Genomic DNA, 20,094 nt, shown 5'->3' with positions numbered 1-20,094 from the left:
ATTTTTGTTTCATCATTTATTTATTATTATTTTTTTTTTATTTTAAAGTTTGATGAATATTTTGAATTTCTACCGATTTTTTATTTTTTTTTTTAGAAAATGTGAACGTTTATGATACATGACTAGTGATTGTGCAATTTATTTTTTATTTTTGTGACACAAGAAAATTTAGTTAATTTTTTCGTTAATATTAATGTTTAAACATGAATCGGTGAGAATGATTTTCTTTTTTTTCCTGTTCTAAGCGCGATATCAGGTGAAATATTTTTTTGAAGATGTCAAGTACGAGTTTTTCATAAAATATTTTTGGATCATCTTTTATATATGTTATTTATTATTATGTTTGTAGTAGACTTTTATTTGTGGAACATCAACTATAATAATATTAATTAAAAAGTCGTATAAATTAGCTGCTCTGTGTGAGTTATTTGTTGTGAGATTCAGATTGAAAATGTTTGTTTGTTTTTTATTAAAAAATATATATGTAGAAAATAATAATAAATAACACAGCAAATGTTTTTTCTTTATGTATTATTAATTATTTATGTTTGTTGTATGTATGTAACTATGGAAGCAATTTTTATATATGTTTTTTTTTTGCAATTAATAATAATACTTTTTTTATATTTTTCTTGAATGTTTTTGATTTTTCATATAGATAAAGATTAACGCGCACGATAAGTGTATATTACACATAAAAAATATACATTAAATTCTTTTAATTAATAAAATTCTTTTTTTTTTGTTTTGAGCAGCACTCGCGTGAATGTTGTATAGTATAATAATAATGATGAACGAAACTTTTGTTGTCTGTCTGTTTTTCAAACATTTCACTCGTCTTCCATCATTTCTTTTTGTTTTTCAATTATATAACTCTTCTCGTTTAAATACCTTATCTACATCAATAAATACAATATATGACTCTTTTCTTCCATTATCTCATTGTTATTATATTATTCGAAAACTCTACATTTTTGTTTTGGATTATTGTTTATAAATATTTTTTTCACCAAAAAAAGCTTTTTTTTATTGTAAATTTTTAACAACTAGTGAGACAAGAATTATTATTAAATATATAAATGTTTTTGCTTTTTTGTTAAATTAAATGCGATAAATACTAAAAAAAAGTCTTCACTTTTGTCACATAAAAAAATGTTAAACTACTTAGTTTAAAAAAAATTTCCATTCGAAATTTTGTATTCAAGAGCAAATCTTATTCGATTATTCTCAAATTCGAATAACGGGCGTCTGTATATCTAAAAGTTTGTTGAATGTACGTGAAATGTCTTAAATATGATAATGATAATAATAAAAAATGTTGTATCTTTAATAACCTTGACTACATTTGGCATCTGTACACCAATTATTACCCATTTGCGATTCTGGACAATTTGGGTCTGTACATTGTTGTTCCTCATTTTCATTTTCATTATCTATGAATTCAACGTGCGTGAATGGGAAATGGCCCGTTTTGCCGGTTGTCATGTGAATGCCCTCCCATTGACCTGAAATTGAATTGGAGTAGAATGAATTTTACGTTTTTGCATTGATTGACACATTCAAAAAATTATCAATCAAATTATGTTTCGGATACAAATTGATTTTGACAGTTATGTGAAGAGATTTTTGGCACACTTACCATTGATGTTTGTTTTGGTAACTTTTATTGTATCGCCGATTTCTAATCTAAGCGCTGTTCTGTCATACGCATTTGGCACTCTAGCTTGTTTGACTCTTGCTAATGCTGGCAATTTTCTCTGTACAAAAAAAAAGTTGCAAAAATCAAAATTGAGTTCAACAAGAATTTGAAGCAGAAAAAAACTTACATTTAAATTATTTTTCTTTAACGTATTTTCACTTTGGTGAACACTATGATGATTATTTAATCCTGTCGACAATTGTCGTTCCATTGAATTACTACGATTATCCTGATACTGCAATCAAAATTATTTTTTAAAAAAATTCAATCGAGAAAATCAAATTTTTGCTTACTTTTTGTATATACGGCACGGGAATTTGACCAATTTGTCCTTTTTCGTTACGCGCAGTCCACCATTGTTCTTCATCCTTGTTAAGTATGTACAAAATTTCACCTTTTCTGAATGGCAAGTCATCCGCATCCTATTAAAAAAATGAAATTTAATTCATTTTTCAAAGAAAATTCATTCAAAAGTTACTTACGCTTCCGTCGAAGTCGAATTTTCCGACATACATCTCTGTCTTGCGATGCACAGGTCTTCGCAATGGCGTCGTATCCAGATAATGAAGTTTGTAGAAACTCAGCAATTCCGGAAGATCAGGAAAACATTGATCGCCAATGCGGTAAACAAATTGGTTGTTTTGCGGTATTTTGTTGATAATGTAATGGCTCACTTTGGAATCCTCTCTGTTGATATTTTTTTATGTGTGTCGTAATGTGTTGTTTGCGTGCGGCGTGAAATATGCGAACGAAGATAGAATGAAAGAAAAATTACAATTTTTTATGATGATGTTGATAAAAACTAATAAATAAATGAGTAGCGAATGTACGGAGAAAGGCGAAAAAAAGCGAGAATGTTCTGCCTTTCTTTCAATTTATTTATTATTTTTTTCTGTTATTTGTTTAAATAAACAACGAGAAGCAAACGAGCGAGGAACAACTATCATATACGGAAAACAATGGAAAAAACTACACAACATATTAATATTAATCACCGTGTCGTTCTCGCTGTCTATATCCCATGTATAAAAATACTCACCTAACACACAGGACAAAATCGCCAACAATTGTTGTAGAATCACGAACCAAGAAAACGCCTCCCTCCCGTTCGTTCATGAGCAAATCCGTGGCTTCTTGTCGTGACATTGGCCCGAAATACCAACTGAAACGAAAAGAAAAAAACACATTGTAAAGTCAATTCCAAAACACAAACAAGAGACAAGACTCGCATGTTGCATAATATAAATTTGCATTTATAATCTCGACACCCATTAATTAATTATCCGCATAATCGTGCGCCACAAACCCATAAACACTCTCGCGCGATATCATTTCTCGCCGCACATACCTGTTCCTATCAGTTACATCAAAAACGCCTGCCATTTTTTCTGCTGCCCTTTTTATTATTTGTTTTTTTTTTCTTCCTCTTCTTCCTTGTCTTCAATTAAGAATTTTTCGTTCGTCTGAATGATGCAACGCTTTGCTGTCTAATTACTTCAATTCCTCGTTAGCACGAATAAATTCCAGATAAAACTATAAACACGCAGATGGACTACACCATTATTGTCAAGAATAATAAAAATATTTTTGCGAGCTCTTAATTTTTCGATTCTTGCTGTTCTACTGTTTTCTCTCGGATAAAAGATGGGGTTTGTTTTTGACAGGGCTGAAAAAACTTTTCGCTCAAACGTCAATATTAATTTTGCTTTAACTTTTACTTAATGAAAATTTCAAAAGAAAAAAATTAAAAACTTAATTAAATTAAAACTTAACTTAATACAAAAGTAAAATTAAATAAGTCGACATAAAAAAATAAAATTAAATTTAAAAAAAATTTTTTTAAAGATTTTAAATAATAATTTAAAAGTTTAATTTTTAATTTAATTTAATTTAATTTAATTTTAATTTTAATATATTTTTTTAAAAAACTCAAAAATTAAAAAAAATAAAATTTCAAAATTTTTGACTTAAAGATTTCATTAAGTTTAATTTAACTTTAAACTTACTTAATTTTAGTTAAACTTAATGAAATGTTTAAGTCAAAAAATTTTTTCAACCCTAATTTTAAATGTCAAAAATTTTAATGTCAAAGTACAGTATTTCATAAATAAAAATCATAAGGATTTGTTTTCATGAGAAGATCAAAAGATTCAAAAGAATTTCCTGTTATTTTAAATAAAACGTTTAAGGTATATAAAAACATAAATGAAAATGATAAATAAAATAAAACTTACTTCATTCCATTTCTTCTTCAAAATATAATTTTTTTCATCAAACAGTAATAAATAATCTCTTTCCCGTACTCCGGTAACTCGAAGCCATCAACCGTTAATGTATACATTCTCTTCACTCGTTTTGCCTCACTTTCAAAGCACAGCTATGAAACCTAATCATGGTTGCATTCACAAATAACGTCATACCATCATCCTTTATTGCACCTGTTGTCCTTTCAAATAATCCATGTTCTCAATTAAAACTTCAATTTTCAACTTTTTGTTAAAATTTTTCATGCGAAACCCCCTTTTTGAAATATTTTGTTGCATACATGAATGTTCCCTTTTGGATATCCATTTACCTTTGCCTACCTCTAGCCATTTCATTTACAGGTAGAACTACGTAAGATGTCATTTGACGTGGAGGAATTTTAAATTGTGTTGTTTGTCTCTCAGTCTCTGCAACAAACAGCGAAAAAAAACTTTATTAATAATTATTTGTGTTTAGTTAAGAAAAAAAATTACGTGAATGACAAACAAAAAACTGTAGAAACATTATTTAAGAAATTTATTAATTATAATTTATTGTGTGAAACTATTGAACAAAAAATGCAATTAAAAGGAAATTATTATTTTTAGTGAAAAGCTGTAAATTGAGCTACGTTGCGATATTTGGTCAGCAAATGAAGTAAGTGAATGCAAATTCGAAAAAAAAATTATTTACAACAAGTGAAAGAATAAAAATCTCGGAAAATGAACGCGCACACGTCAGGTGTATGAACCCAAAACGGTACAACAATAATTAAAATAAAACTGTGTTAATTAACTTGGGTCACCTATCATCGATTTTTGTGGCGTTTGACTTGTGTTTTTTTTTTAGCAAACATGAAAAAATTGTACAAAACAAATACAAAAACGAAAAAAAAAATTACAATAATAATAAAGAGCTCTCTGTAAAAAAAGCGGTGATGGCACATATTTTACCATTTAAAAAAAATAATAATACAAGTACCACTGACTGATAGTTATCGTGTTGTGGTGTCTTATTTTGTGCTCTGCATGTGTATTAGTGTTGCTCGAATATATACACGATACGTGATATAATATATGAAAAAATATGTAAAAAGAATACACACATGACTACACAAATTGTATGATTTTATATTGGAATTCCAATCTGTGATGCATGCATATAACGCGCCTCTTCTATATAATAACTCTTATTTATTATGTGGCGAATGCTGCTGAAACGGTGTCCATGTCCAACAAACAACAACAATATATAAGAGAAAAAAATATTGCGATTGAAACATTGTAGGCTCCCTTACAATGAGCTGTGGGATAGAATCTTGGGACATCATCAAATTTCATGAAGGACGAAGAACTTTGAGAAAAGAGGTCAAATTTTTTCGTAAAATTGATTTTATGGAGAATCTCATTAGACAGTAATTTACATGGAATGCCCATAAATCTTGACTTTCTCGTAATCATTAGTTCAAGTATGCGGAGATTCGTTAAAAAACGACCAAAAATTGAAGATTTTTATCTGAAAAAGTAAAAATTGAGTTAAAATTTATCTTTTTATATATTAAAAATCTTACCTTTCGATCAAAATATTTTATTTTAACAAAAAAAAATATAAATTTTAATATAATTATTCTTATTACAATTTTTGAACTCATATGAAGGACACTTGTTGATCCTATCTAACTGAATAAATATTTAAATATCAAGAAAAAAAATCTTTGGTAATATATACAATTAATTAACACAGTCAGGAATGCGTATATTTTCTTTCTTTAAATATCACGGTATCATATTCTGCTTGCGTTGCTCTTATTTTATATATTATATTATTTTATTATTATTAATTTTATTATGGAAACGCGATGATGTGTGATGCGATACGGCTATACAAACATGAATTTTTGCGTATAATTCAGTGTATAATTATGCGAGCCAGCACACAATCAACGCAGGAGAAATTAACTTTTTGAAATTCACCGAATAAGCCTATGATAAACAAAAAACAGGTTGTTGTAAGTGTGAGTTGTGAAGATAAAAAAAAGAAGAAGACAAGCTTTTTATGTTTAATTTTCATCATCTTCTCGACATCTTTTTAATGAATAAATATCAAATTATGATAAAATTTAATTAACATTATTCATTCACATCATTCTGTTATGTATTTTTTTATGTTTGTACAGACACAGGTGACATGATACGTGAATTCTGCTACAAATATCACAGAAAAAAAGAATAACTTGTTATTATATCATATTATAAAATACAGAAAAAAAACGTTATTTCTCAAGGTCGCATATGTAAATAAATTGCGATACTATCAAACACAAATTATCATCGCTAGAACTTTTTTTTTGTGCTTGCTCGTTTTTTTATTTATTTTGAGTCACAAATTTAAAGTCTGACAGACAATTTTTTATTTATTTTTGTTTGAAGCTAAAAAAAAATTAATGGTTACTCAGAAATTTGACCAGTTTTTGATTGATTTTGCATGAGCAACCTTCAGACAGTGCAAGAGGTCAACAATTTCGTCGTCTTTTAGTGCACGAGTTGTCGCGTAAGTTTTATTTTTTTTTTGTAAAAAAGACAAAAACAAAACATAACAAAAAAAAGTTGAAAGAGAAACCCAAAAATAAATTTAAGGTGTATCTGATTGTTTACAATTGTCTAAGAAATTAAAGTAAATACTCACGATAATAAATATGCAAATAAGTGCTTTTTGAAGAGATGATCTTTAAATAAGTTTATATTACTTAGTCTAAGGTAAATTTGTAAGTAGAGAAGGTGTGGCTAATTATGTTTACTTACATTTTTTTTAAGTAAAGCAATAGGTTGACAAAAATTTTCCCGAAAATTATTTTTTTTTTAAATTTTTCCATTTTTAATTTTTTTCGAATTTTTTTTTCAAGTTAAGTTTTAATCAAATTTTTTTTAAATAATTTTATTTATAATTTTTGGAATTCAATTATAAAAAATTGTTTAAAAATTAAATAAAGGAAAAAAATATTTAATTAAAAATTAAAAAAAAGGCTTGAATAATTAAAAATAAGAATTTTTTCATATCTTGGGTTATAAAGAAAAATTTAATTTAATTTTTAAAATTTATATTTATTTTTTTTTATCTTTATTTTTTTTTTAAATAGAATTTAAAAAAAATGTTCACCCAAGTCATCGCCCAGATAATATTTTCAACTAAATATTTAACTTTTTAGTCATTATTATATCACAGACCCAACTCTTTATCTTTGTTTCCACGGAACGTAACGTGTACAAAATTATTACAAAGTACAATTTCCACTAATTTAATTCCGTCACTAAACAATCATCATTATCTCTGCGCTTTATTATTCATGACTTTTTTGTTTTGTTTTTTCTTTCTTCCATATTGTATGCTTAATTGCGCTCTTTAAGTAAATTTTCATTCAATTATTGCAAATGAATGAACTCGTACAAGAGACGATTTGGATGCACATTTGCATGCATTTCCTACCTAATGTAGGTACTTCGATTGCAAAAGTCACATTACATTTATTATTATTTTTGAAGCTGTACAAAAGCAGCATCGATTTAACTTAATAACCTAAAAGTTTGTTTTAATGACAGGCATGCATGCAGTTAAAAAAAAAGTTTTATGTGCACATAATAGTATTTTAAAAAATAATAATAATAAAATAAAATAACCTGTTTTGTGATTTTTTTGCACTCATGATTTGTTTTTGTTGTTCATAAAATATTTTTATTGTTTTAGTCTGCAAAACAAACAAACTGAGTGACATAGTTGATGTTTTTTACCGCATTTTGAAGAAAAAATGCGGTATTAAATTCGACTTGTCGTCTGTGTGTGTGTGTGTGTCAGTAACGCTGTGCCCCAAAAAAATTTTTTTTTATTTATTTAAAAATCATGGAGATTTTGATGGAAATCATCTTTAGAATGAATATTTATTCAATTTTAGCTTTGAAATCCATCAAAAGTTTACTTAAACTTGACTTGAAAAATTTCATGACCGTTTTTAATTTTTTTTCCAAAAAACGGTCATGAATTTTTTTTTTATTTTTTCAAAAATCAAGGAAATTTCGATCGAAAAAAAAATCTTTAGAATGAATATTTATTCAATTTTAGGCTTAAAAGTGATCAAAAAATGACTTGCAAAAAAAATCAGAGTTTGAACCTCCAAACTCTGATTTTTTTGTTACGTCAAATATCGACCCAATATGAACAGAAATGAACTTTAGAATGAATATTTATTCAATTTTAGGCTTAAAAGTGATCAAAAAATGACTTGCAAAAAAAATCAGAGTTTGAACCTCCAAACTCTGATTTTTTTGTTACGTCAAATATCGACCCAATATGAACAGAAATGAACTTTAGAATGAATATTTATTCAATTTTAGGCTTAAAAGTGATCAAAAAATGACTTGCAAAAAAAATCAGAGTTTGAACCTCCAAACTCTGATTTTTTTGTTACGTCAAATATCGACCCAATATGAACAGAAATGAACTTTAGAATGAATATTTATTCAATTTTAGGCTTAAAAGTGATCAAAAATGACTTGCAAAAAAAATCAGAGTTTGAACCTCCAAACTCTGATTTTTTTTGTTACGTCAAATATCGACCCAATATGAACAGAAATGAACTTTAGAATGAATATTTATTCAATTTTAGGCTTAAAAGTGATCAAAAAATGACTTGCAAAAAAAATCAGAGTTTGAACCTCCAAACTCTGATTTTTTTGTTACGTCAAATATCGACCCAATATGAACAAAAATGAACTTTAGAATGAATATTTATTCAATTTTAGGCTTAAAAGTGATCAAAAAATGACTTGTAAAAAAAATCAGAGTTTGAACCTCCAAACTCTGATTTTTTTGTTACGTCAAATATCGACCCAATATGAACAGAAATGAACTTTAGAATGAATATTTATTCAATTTTAGGCTTAAAAGTGATCAAAAAATGACTTGCAAAAAAAATCAGAGTTTGAACCTCCAAACTCTGATTTTTTTGTTACGTCAAATATCGACCCAATATGAACAGAAATGAACTTTAGAATGAATATTTATTCAATTTTAGGCTTAAAAGTGATCAAAAAATGACTTGCAAAAAAAATCAGAGTTTGAACCTCCAAACTCTGATTTTTTTGTTACGTCAAATATCGACCCAATATGAACAGAAATTATCTGTAGAATGAATATTTATTCAATTTTAGGCTTAAAAGTGATCAAAAATGACTTGCAAAAAAAATCAGAGTTTGAACCTCCAAACTCTGATTTTTTTGTTACGTCAAATATCGACCCAATATGAACAGAAATGAACTTTAGAATGAATATTTATTCAATTTTAGGCTTAAAAAAGATCAAAAAATGACTTGCAAAAAAAATCAGAGTTTGAACCTCCAAACTCTGATTTTTTTGTTACGTCAAATATGGAACATAAATGAACTTTAGAATGAATATTTATTCAATTTTAGGCTTAAAAGTGATCAAAAAATGACTTGTAAAAAAAATCAGAGTTTGAACCTCCAAACTTTTTTGTTACGTCAAATATCGACCCAATATGAACAGAAATGAACTTTAGAATGAATATTTATTCAATTTTAGGCTTAAAAGTGATCAAAAAATGACTTGCAAAAAAAAATCAGAGTTTGAACCTCCAAACTCTGATTTTTTTGTTACGTCAAATATCGAACAGAAATGAACTTTAGAATGAATATTTATTCAATTTTAGGCTTAAAAGTGATCAAAAAATGACTTGCAAAAAAAATCAGAGTTTGAACCTCCAAACTCTGATTTTTTTGTTACGTCAAATATCGACCCAATATGAACAGAAATGAACTTTAGAATGAATATTTATTCAATTTTAGGCTTAAAAGTGATCAAAAAATGACTTGTAAAAAAAATCAGAGTTTGAACCTCTAAACTCTGATTTTTTTGTTACGTCAAATATCGACCCAATATGAACAGAAATGAACTTTAGAATGAATATTTATTCAAACTTAGGCTTAAAAGTGATCAAAAATGACTTGTAAAAAAAATCAGAGTTTGAACCTCCAAACTCTGATTTTTTTGTTACGTCAAATATCGACCCAATATGAACAGAAATGAACTTTAGAATGAATATTTATTCAATTTTAGGCTTAAAAGTGATCAAAAAATGACTTGCAAAAAAAATCAGAGTTTGAACCTCCAAACTCTGATTTTTTTGTTACGTCAAATATCGACCCAATATGAACAGAAATGAACTTTAGAATGAATATTTATTCAATTTTAGGCTTAAAAGTGATCAAAAAATGACTTGCAAAAAAAATCAGAGTTTGAACCTCCAAACTCTGATTTTTCTGTTACGTCAAATATCGACTTAATATGAACAGAAATGAACTTTAGAATGAATATTTATTCAATTTTAGGCTTAAAAGTGATCAAAAAATGACTTGCAAAAAAAATCAGAGTTTGAACCTCCAAACTCTGATTTTTTTGTTACGTCAAATATCGACCCAATATGAACAGAAATGAACTTTAGAATGAATATTTATTCAATTTTAGGCTTAAAAGTGATCAAAAAATGACTTGCAAAAAAAATCAGAGTTTGAACCTCCAAACTCTGATTTTTTTGTTACGTCAAATATCAACCCAATATGAACAGAAATGAACTTTAGAATGAATATTTATTCAATTTTAGGCTTAAAAGTGTCAAAAACGTCAAATATCAACCCAATATTGAACTTTAGAATGAATATTTATTCAATTTTAGGCTTAAAAGTGATCAAAAAGTGACTTGCAAAAAAAATCAGAGTTTGAACCTCCAAACTCTGATTTTTTTGTTACGTCAAATATCGACCCAATATGAACAGAAATGAACTTTAGAATGAATATTTATTCAATTTTAGGCTTAAAAGTGATCAAAAAATGACTTGCAAAAAAAATCAGAGTTTGAACCTCCAAACTCTGATTTTTTTGTTACGTCAAATATCGACCCAATATGAACAGAAATGAACTTTAGAATGAATATTTATTCAATTTTAGCTTTGAAATCCATCGAAAGTTGATTAAAACTTGACTTGAAAAATTTCATGACCGTTTTTCTTCTTTTTCGAGGAGTACGAAAATGTGAAATTAGGGGTACAAAATTATGAAATATATGCATTTCAATGGAAAGTCTGTAGTTGATAAAAAGTTCGGAAAATTGAAATGAGGAGTATGAAATTGTAAAGTGAGGACAACAATAAAGATATGTATGTAATATCGAAATGCGGTATAGTATGTCGTTCTTTAGACGACTACTTTTTCTATTTTTTTTATTTACTACAAATACGACGTCGAAAATAGTTTGTTGGTATTTTTGCGTTGAATTCCAGTTGTAAAAGAGAAGTTGACAAGTTCATTATAATATTTTTTTTTATAATAACTTTAAATAAAAGCGAAACTAAATTGCATTCCAATCGATGCAATTGCCGAGGAATTCGATTTGCATAATCTGACACAGGATTAATGCCGTCGATTACAGGTGATTTATGTTCGCAAAGTGTTTTTATTATTATTTATTTATTCGTTTTTTGCTCGATAGTAGTTGTGTCAGTTTAAATGTCATTGCTTTATTATGACAACAACAATAAAACAGGAAAAAAGTGCAATAATAAGATTAAAATATGTAAAGTGTATTATTATGATGGATCGACAATGTTAAGAGATTGAGTTACTTTTAAGTGTTTTAGTGATATATTGTAACGTTTTAAGCTCAAAAAAATTATGTCGGCGAAAACAAAACTGTTTTCCAAAAAATTTTTTTTTTTAAATTTGGAAAAAAAAATTATCTCCTCGTCAAATGCCTTTCCATGAAACTTACTCTGAACAATGTTTTTCATCAAAAAAAAAAAAAAAAAAAAAAAAAATTTTTTGAAAATTTGGAAAAAAAAAATTTTCTCTTCGTAAAACGCCTTCTCATGAAACTTACCCTGAACAAGGTTTTTCATAAAAAAAAAATCAAAATATTTTTTACGTATTTTTTTACGTATTTTTTACGTATTTTTTTACGTAATTTTTACGGATTTTATATTCTTTTCAAGCTTTAAAACCATCATATTGACTTTCAATTTTTAATTTTTTAAAAAAATTTGCAAATTGAAATATCTTTAAATTTGATATCTTTAACTAAACATTTAATATTTTTTTAAGAAATTGTTGACTAAAATTTAATGTTTTGAATATTTTTTTGAATTTTTGCTACTTGATATCCACAAAAATTAAAAAACAAATTAAGTAGGAGAAAATCGAAAACATTTTAAATAATTTTTTAGCATTTCTTCCCATTATTGTTATGCAAACCCATCCTTCTTTATCAACCAAACCAACCTTACGATCCCACAATTTAGCCATTCAAATTTAATTCCATTTCAGTTTATTAAGGTATTTATTACCAAAAACTCATCATTCATCAACCGCAACAAACAAACCAAATCCGAGAGAGCTGAACAAAGTAATTCAATGCCGAATGCAAAAAAATAAATATTACACTCGACAAATACATCAAAATAATCGAAAAGTGACATAAATTCCATTCATTTGATATTTAAAACGCTTAAGCCCACTAAACGATGATGAATGAACATTTTAACAACATTGCAATTCACTTACCTTGTTTTATTATTGTAAGCCACACATACCCAAATAATAACAACAATAATATTTATAAAACGATACTTGCTTGCCTGCTCGCGAGTGAGTGTAAAATTAGACGTTCGAGCACACACACGAATAGTGTGGGAAAAATATTTAGTGTCTCGCGTTTTGAGTTTCAGATTATTTTTCGTATTTTTGCATGTATGACTGTCAAGATATCGTCGGTTCGTCGTCATTGATTTTACATTTTTATTGAAAAACAGTGTTGTAATGAACTCCCATCATCATCGCCGCCGGTTTCATAATCAACATGAGTATGTAACACCTGTTACAGAGATTTATTTGGGTTTCGTATCCCCCTCACTTTAATTCATTGAATTTTTTTTTAATTAAAAATTCAACTTATTTTTTATTTTAGTCGCACCTAATGCATCAAAATCCAATTTATATCACATGAAATTGTTGAACTCGTCAATCAAGTCATCCATAAAAATGCAACAATCCTGTTTCCGTGCACACTACACCTACTTTTCAAGCGTTACTTCCTGACTTGATGCGTACGTTGTCAGACAACGACGACTGTTACTTCCCCAAAAAAAGCAAAAGGTATTTTTTTTCATATCGACATGCATGCAGCAGCACCAAAGTAAATAAGTTAGGAAGTTGTCGTCTCCGTCGTTGTCATCGCACACATCATTAGCTCTTCAATCAACGTGTTTCGAATACAAATTTTGTGCCGTGCTTGATTAGAAAATACGAAGCAGAGTCTTTAAGGAGATGATGTTGATGTAAATAACGAGAAATTGCGTGACCAGAATTCCATTTCGAAGTACTTGATTGGACAATTTAGTGCTCAATGGGTTCTTTGAAATTCTTTTTTGTGGACTTTGATCACTTTTCAAATTCGCTAAAACTCGAAACTCGTCTTTTTATGACAATTGTTTGAACAGAGCAAATAATCGTCAAACAACAAAACGAGTGATAGCGTGTCAGTAGTTTCAAATCAAAATTTTAAACATCATTACTTGTAAATATTTGAACGCGAACGATTTCATTTTATTTATTTATTTACCAAACGAGGCGAAAAGAAAACTTTTTTTTTCGAAAAAAATATCTTAACTGCCCAATTAACTCGGTTGTCTCCAAACAAAGCAGAAAACAAATAACGGCCCTTTAGAGAAACAAAATTTCTTTTAAGCGGAGTTTCACTTTCCGGGTGCATTTTTTGTGTGTGTTTTTAAGTATGTTGCCTCGAGTGAAATGACACTAACAAGTACTAACGGCAAATAGCTTTGGTACCTTCATGAATATTGATCAGGTCTTTGAAATTTATTATTTATCGGAACATATTTGTGTTTATGGCTCGCGGATAAATAAATAAAGTTTTTACTTATGAGCAAGTTACTCGAACTTTGTTGTTGTTGCTGTGGACAAATAAGTAATTGCAAGCAAAAAAAAAACCTGCTGGTACATGCCTTTTACGCATTCCAGTAACGATTACAAAATAGAAACATGTGTTTTTCTACTGCGGAGTGACATGATATGAGTTTGTGCAGACAAAAGTGTTGGTTTGATAATAATTATGGGTTTTTGTATTTTAATTGTTGAAATTTTTATTTGTGAAAAAAAAAATTTACGGAAAAATTTGACAAAAAATTATTAATATGAAAAAAAGGAAAAAATTTAATTAAAATTCATTAATTTTCGTAAAAAACTAAATAATATGGAAAAATTTGTAAAATATTGAATCATATAAAAATACAAATTTTTTCAATTTTTTTTTTAATTTTTTGACGAATATTTTAACACATAATTGTTCAGATTACATCACTAAATAAAAAAAAACATTGAATAACAAACACTTTGGTCATCATTTTATCACATGATGCTATCTTTGCATTTTACATCAGACTATTAAATTGTCTGATATGTACTTCCATTCCGAATCATGACTAATCAATTATCAGTATATTTTATCATATTTTTGCTTGTTTGTGTACCGCAGACTATCAAAACAGTAAAAGACTCATAGTAGTGAGTCAATACAGGTGTAACAAAAACTCCTCTTCCTCACTCGATATCGCATTTTCTGTGAATCAAGAGATTAAAGCTTCTCAATAATATATTTTAAGCGATTTGATAAGACAACACTTGAAGACCTTGATAGATAACATTCTTCTTTTTTTGTATCTTTCAGTGTAACACGACGTTGTAAAGAAGGAATTATTTAATTGGAAGCAGCTCAAAAAAAGTGTGCCTTAAGACAACACAAAAAATTTGAAACATGACAAAAGCAAGCAATTCAACAAACAATTAAGAAACATTTAAACAAAAAAAAAAGTGAAAAAAAAAGAGAAACACGTGCTTTAATTTATACAAATATTTACATAAATAATAAGAAAACAAAAAATGGCTTACCGACATTCTCCAATAGCGGCGTATTCGGGCGACGATTTGGAATCTCGCAGCGGAGATGATCGCCCTGAAAGTGTAAATCTTGACGATTTGCCCGTTTATGAGTTGGAACATTTGGCAACTTTTACCGTGACAAAAGAAACGGGAATTTTGTATCCAGCTGATGGCATGCGAAAATTGTTGCAACTTGAAAAGACAACAGGAATTTGGTCGCAAAAGATGAAACTTTGTCTTGACAGATCTTGGGTATTAATTATGGATTTCGAGACAGGAGTAAGTTAATTTTTTTTTTTGAGAAATTTCGATTTTAATGATGAAAAATTTTTTTTTTAGAATATTATTGAACGTTTTCAAGCAGCATCGATTCAAGAACCAACAGCGTTCACAAGTAACGATCCCATGGAGATGTACAATAACATTCTTGTGTTCATTGTAGGCACTGGCGGACCAAATTCGCGTTCAGAAATGCACATTTTTCAGGTTCGTATGTCATTTTGGGACAATAAATTGTTCTTTTTATCTAATCTCCCCCTCATTATCGAGCCGTATTTTGATAATCGATCATTTTTTACAGTGTCAAAGAATTTCGGCAGTACATTTAGTCGAAGACTTGAAGCAATTGCGGGACGGCAAATTGATAAATAGTCGCGACGCGATGCCTCATTACGAGCAACAACGCAATAGACCCGTAATTGGAGCCAGCGGCGGAGGAAGAGCGAATCGCGCCGAATATATTCGAGATCGGGAGCGTGAACGCGAAGAACGTCATTACAATCACAATAACGACACGGATAGCGAATTGGGCGGCTTGAATGACGAAACAAGTTCGACGAGCAGCGAAAAGTACGAACGTGATGTCACAGTTTTGAATCATTGTTTCGACGATATTGAGAAGTTTATTGCGCGTTTGCAACATGCAGCAGCGGCTTCGCGTGAACTTGAACGTCGTCGTAAGAACCGAAAATCGAAGAAAAAGGATCCGGGCGAAGGATTATTGACTTTACGAACTCGTCCTCCGCACGAAAAGGAGTTTGTGGATATTTTTTCAAAGTTCAAGTTGTCCTTTAACCTCTTGGCGAAGCTAAAGGCGCACATTCACGATCCAAATGCTCCGGAATTGGTTCATTTTCTGTTCACGCCTCTTGCATTGATTGTCGACGCATCACATGATTCGTATTACGATCCAAATTTGCCTGCACGAGTCGTTACTCCGTTGCTTACACGAGATGCTATTAACTTGTTGGTCAATTGTGTCACGAGCAAAGAAACAGAATTGTGGCGATCTCTCGGCGATGCATGGACAATTCCGCGAGATCAATGGAAAGATGGAGCTGTTACGACATATCATCCCGTTTTCTTCGATGGATGGTCTCCCGAATTTCCCGTTATCGATGAATTAGATGCCGGCGTGGGTCCTTCAACACCAAATAATCACAAGAAACGCTTCGATTTGCTTCCATCGCACTCGCAGGATTACACAGACTACGAATTTGATCATAATGCGCATCATCCGCCGCATGCTGGAAGTCCCGGATTACGAGATTTTAGTGCACGCAGCGAAATTTCCGTGGATTCGATTGAACGAAATGGCGAACGGGGCGCAAATGGAGGCTCAAGTAGTCGAAATGAACATCATCATGCAATTGTACATCATCATGGGCATGGACCTCCGCCTCCGCCGAATGTTTTGCAACATCATCATCCGTCGTCGTCGTCTTCGCATCATCAAAATAACGGCGTCGATCGCGGCGATACATGGATTGAGGATTTACAAGCCAAGGGTGCTAAAATTGTTCAAGTCACTTATCCGAGAACGGCAAACAACGACAAAGAATTGACTGTCGAACGAGGAGAATATTTAGAAGTAAGAAAAATTTTCATTTTTTTTACTTAAAAAAAATTTTTAAACATTTTTTTTCAAATATTCCTTTCAGATCCTTGATGACAGTCGAAAATGGTGGAAAGCTCGTAACGCTCGTGGTCAAATTGCTCACGTGCCTCATACAATTGTCTCTGTCGTAACATACGAAAATGGAGACGGCCCATATCGCAATGGAAAAGTAATTTTTTTTTATTTTTTTTTTTAGAAAATGATTTTTCATTATTAATTCTTGTAGGACGACAGATATCAAGGATCCAACAGCAATAACAACGATACTTCCCCGGGCTCAGCAGATTGGGTTCGAAACAAACATCTCGGTAAGAAGGGAGAATTCCGTTATTTCTAAAAAAAAATTGTTGTTGTTTTGTATTTTGTCTAAAAATTTGGGTATCGCATTTTTATGATTTTTATTTTGCATGTAGTTTTGTAAAATGTCCCATAATTATTATTTTATATCAAAATATTTATTTATTAAGCTTTTGTTTTGTATAATTTTGCAAGAATAATCAATCAAATTATATTAAGAAAATTAGAGATAAGAATGAAAAAAATTATAATCAAAGACTACTTACCTTGATATCCGTCCTCTTTTATTAAATAAGTACTTTTAAATAGTAAAATATTAAATCATCATTAATTACGTAGAGTTGATAAGGTTGACGTGCAATTAATCTCGATAATCTGTCCGAAAATGGAAATTATTTTGTTAAATTTTATTACTCAAAATTATTTTTTTTTACAAAATATCGTATGCCATCAGGTGTTGGAAAATTTTTAAAAATAAATTTATAAGAGATACAAGATTAAAAAAAATAACATATCCAAATAAATGATTAATTCAAAGTAATTTTTTTAAAAGAAATACGAAAAATATTTTAATATTTACTGTACTGATGTATAAGAAGATTACCATATTAGAATAAGGATTCATTTTTAAGAAAATTATTTTTTTTTTTAATTTTTTTTATTTTTTAAATATAATATGATATATAATACATATTATATAATATAATATATTATAATATATATTTTTTAAATTAATTGTCAAAATTATGAAATTACATGTATTTAGTGTTCATTTAATGTCACGCATGCTAAACATGTAATTTTGATCAACAATTGTATTAAAATAGCTAAAATTTATCCCGTACCTACTTTGTAATACATTATCCCGTTTAATATAATCATTATATTATTATAACATGTTCATCCAAACTATATTTATAAATGTTAGTTAGCATAGGCGTACAATAGCAACAAAGAGTTTTGTATCAATCAGTACTTAAAACACGTAATATAATAATAATTATAATTAAATCCGATTATCGGGAGTAAATTTTCGGTGTAATTAAACAGTAGCGTAATTTAATAATGTAATAACATTTCCAATTGAATGTATGTATTTTAAGCCAAAACATATTCTAATTTAAAGATCATTATATTTTTCTCCCAATTTAAACCATAAACCTTTATCATAAAATATTAATTATATATTAAAAACATATTATGGGCGTTTATTTTCGTTTTAAAGTTTTGTTTTTTGGTTCATTCACTTTTTTTCACGCATTTTGTTTGTTTATTTTTTGATGTTTTTATTGTCACATGTGTCATTGTTTGTTTTTGTTGCAAGTTGGGCTTCATTTTTGCACGCACTTTTGTTGTTTTGTCACATTTTTTTGGGGTTTTTTCTGTTTCAAGGTAAGTTGAGGCTTTTATCGTTCACAAAAAGCACATATCATGGGTAAATTTATAATTCTTTAGAATTTAATGACAAATAATTCATTTCAGTGAATGGCAATGGTGTTAGTAGTTTTCAACGGTATTCGTCATTCACGTCAGAGCACAGTTTGGAAGGTAAATTTAATGATTTTTTTTTCGAGTAATGGCATGAGTAGTAATGCTTTTTAGAATTTGAGTTCACAAAATTAATTTTTTAAAAGAAATTTTTTTGTTAACTCATTTGCTTTTACTAACATCGCTTCCTAACATCAACTAATTCGCAGCTTTTAGACATTCCGTTGATGATAAACTAACAAGTAGTACTCCTAATAGACTTAGTAGTAGAAATAGTAATGGCATGATTGGTAAAACTCCGCCGCCTGCGCCTCCAATGCCCGCAAAATTACCCGTAACTCCGATTGGTTTGCACGTACCGCCCACAAGTGTTCCGACAACGCCAAATGGCGACAAAAAGAATGATAGTAAGAATATTTTTTGATAGTAGATGCACTTTTGTAACTAACTTTCGTAATTAAAATTTTCAAAAAAAAATTTTTTTTTACCTAATTTCTATTTTTTTTTAGATCGTCGTTCTGTCACGGAGCCCACAACTCCTGTAGGAAATGATATGCATCGCGAATTGAAAGAAGTTCTTACGTTATTCCGTGAAAAGAAACGCAACATTGAGATAATTCGAACGCCCGACATTTACATCACACAAACATCAAACCCCGAAGAAGTTCAAAATTGGTTAAGGGAGAAATGCTTTTCGGAAAATGCCATGAAACGATTGAAAGGATTGACAGGAAATGAGTTGTTTGCATTGAAAAAGGAAACTTTGGAAGAGTATTGCGGCACGGAGGAAGGAAAACGACTTGCATCACAAATTACCATACAACGAAATGTCTCGGGAGTAAGAATTTCTTTAATTTTTTAAAAACTTTCATTAAATTCAATTAATTTTTTAGTACAAAACAACGCGATCATCAGAGCTAATGGGAATTCTTGCAAAAGTTCGACAAAAAACAGAAGGACTTAATGGAGTTCAAGAACTGTCAAATGAGAATCATATCAACAATGAGTCCGAAAGTTAAGAAAGTGTCATTCAGAAATGAAAGAAACAGCTTTTCAACAAAAATTATTAACAAAAAAAAAAGTATTTTGAAGCCATTCCATTTATGATAATAAGATTAATTCAGCAAAAATGCCTTTTCTTATACCAAAACAAAACAATTAGAAATAAAACCAAAAACTTGCATGCCTTTAATTAGTATTTAAAAGACTGTAGTCAATACGACAAGAATTGTAAAATATGCTGTTTCTACCAAAAAATAAAAAAAAATATTATTAACATATTAAATATGCGTTTTTCCTCAAAAATACTGTTGAAAAGGCTTCATGCGGATTTTTTCATTAAAATAAAAAAAAAATCAAAATTATTTTTCACATATGTTTTATCATTTATTCAATATATTTTACATTTTCATAGATTTTTATACATCATTTTTTATTATTATATTTATTTTTA

General features: G+C 29.0%; 2 protein-coding genes across 4 annotated transcripts; one reads left to right on the top strand and one right to left on the bottom strand.

The window, feature by feature from the left end:
* Positions 1–671: 671 nt before the first annotated feature.
* On the bottom strand, positions 672–3,321 carry LOC134833789 (adapter molecule Crk). The gene is made up of 8 exons (XM_063848239.1): positions 3,048–3,321; positions 2,739–2,861; positions 2,182–2,386; positions 1,993–2,121; positions 1,827–1,934; positions 1,640–1,757; positions 1,335–1,505; positions 672–1,256 (listed from the first exon to the last, which is right to left on the bottom strand). Exons 1-8 carry the CDS (start codon positions 3,080–3,082, stop codon positions 1,228–1,230), a joined length of 918 nt encoding a protein of 305 aa, XP_063704309.1. The 5' UTR covers positions 3,083–3,321; the 3' UTR covers positions 672–1,227.
* A 1,005-nt stretch (positions 3,322–4,326) lies between these two features.
* LOC134833134 (epidermal growth factor receptor kinase substrate 8-like protein 2) lies at positions 4,327–19,876 on the top strand. 3 transcript variants are annotated; one of them, XM_063847359.1, is made up of 11 exons: positions 4,327–4,600; positions 12,969–13,156; positions 14,748–15,238; positions 15,299–15,445; positions 15,540–16,829; positions 16,900–17,025; positions 17,083–17,164; positions 18,636–18,701; positions 18,851–19,048; positions 19,151–19,479; positions 19,535–19,876. In XM_063847359.1, exons 3-11 carry the CDS (start codon positions 14,960–14,962, stop codon positions 19,658–19,660), a joined length of 2,643 nt encoding a protein of 880 aa, XP_063703429.1. In that variant the 5' UTR covers positions 4,327–4,600; positions 12,969–13,156; positions 14,748–14,959; the 3' UTR covers positions 19,661–19,876. The 3 variants fall into 3 exon arrangements, with proteins under 3 accessions (XP_063703429.1, XP_063703428.1, XP_063703430.1); XM_063847358.1 differs by lacking the exon at positions 12,969–13,156; XM_063847360.1 differs by lacking the exons at positions 12,969–13,156; positions 18,851–19,048.
* Positions 19,877–20,094: the final 218 nt, after the last annotated feature.

Source organism: Culicoides brevitarsis, chromosome 3 (assembly GCF_036172545.1).
Source record: "Culicoides brevitarsis isolate CSIRO-B50_1 chromosome 3, AGI_CSIRO_Cbre_v1, whole genome shotgun sequence".
Lineage (NCBI taxonomy): Eukaryota > Metazoa > Arthropoda > Insecta > Diptera > Ceratopogonidae > Culicoides > Culicoides brevitarsis.
Note: the sequence above shows the minus strand (reverse complement) of the source record. Positions and strands in the feature narration are given on the sequence as shown.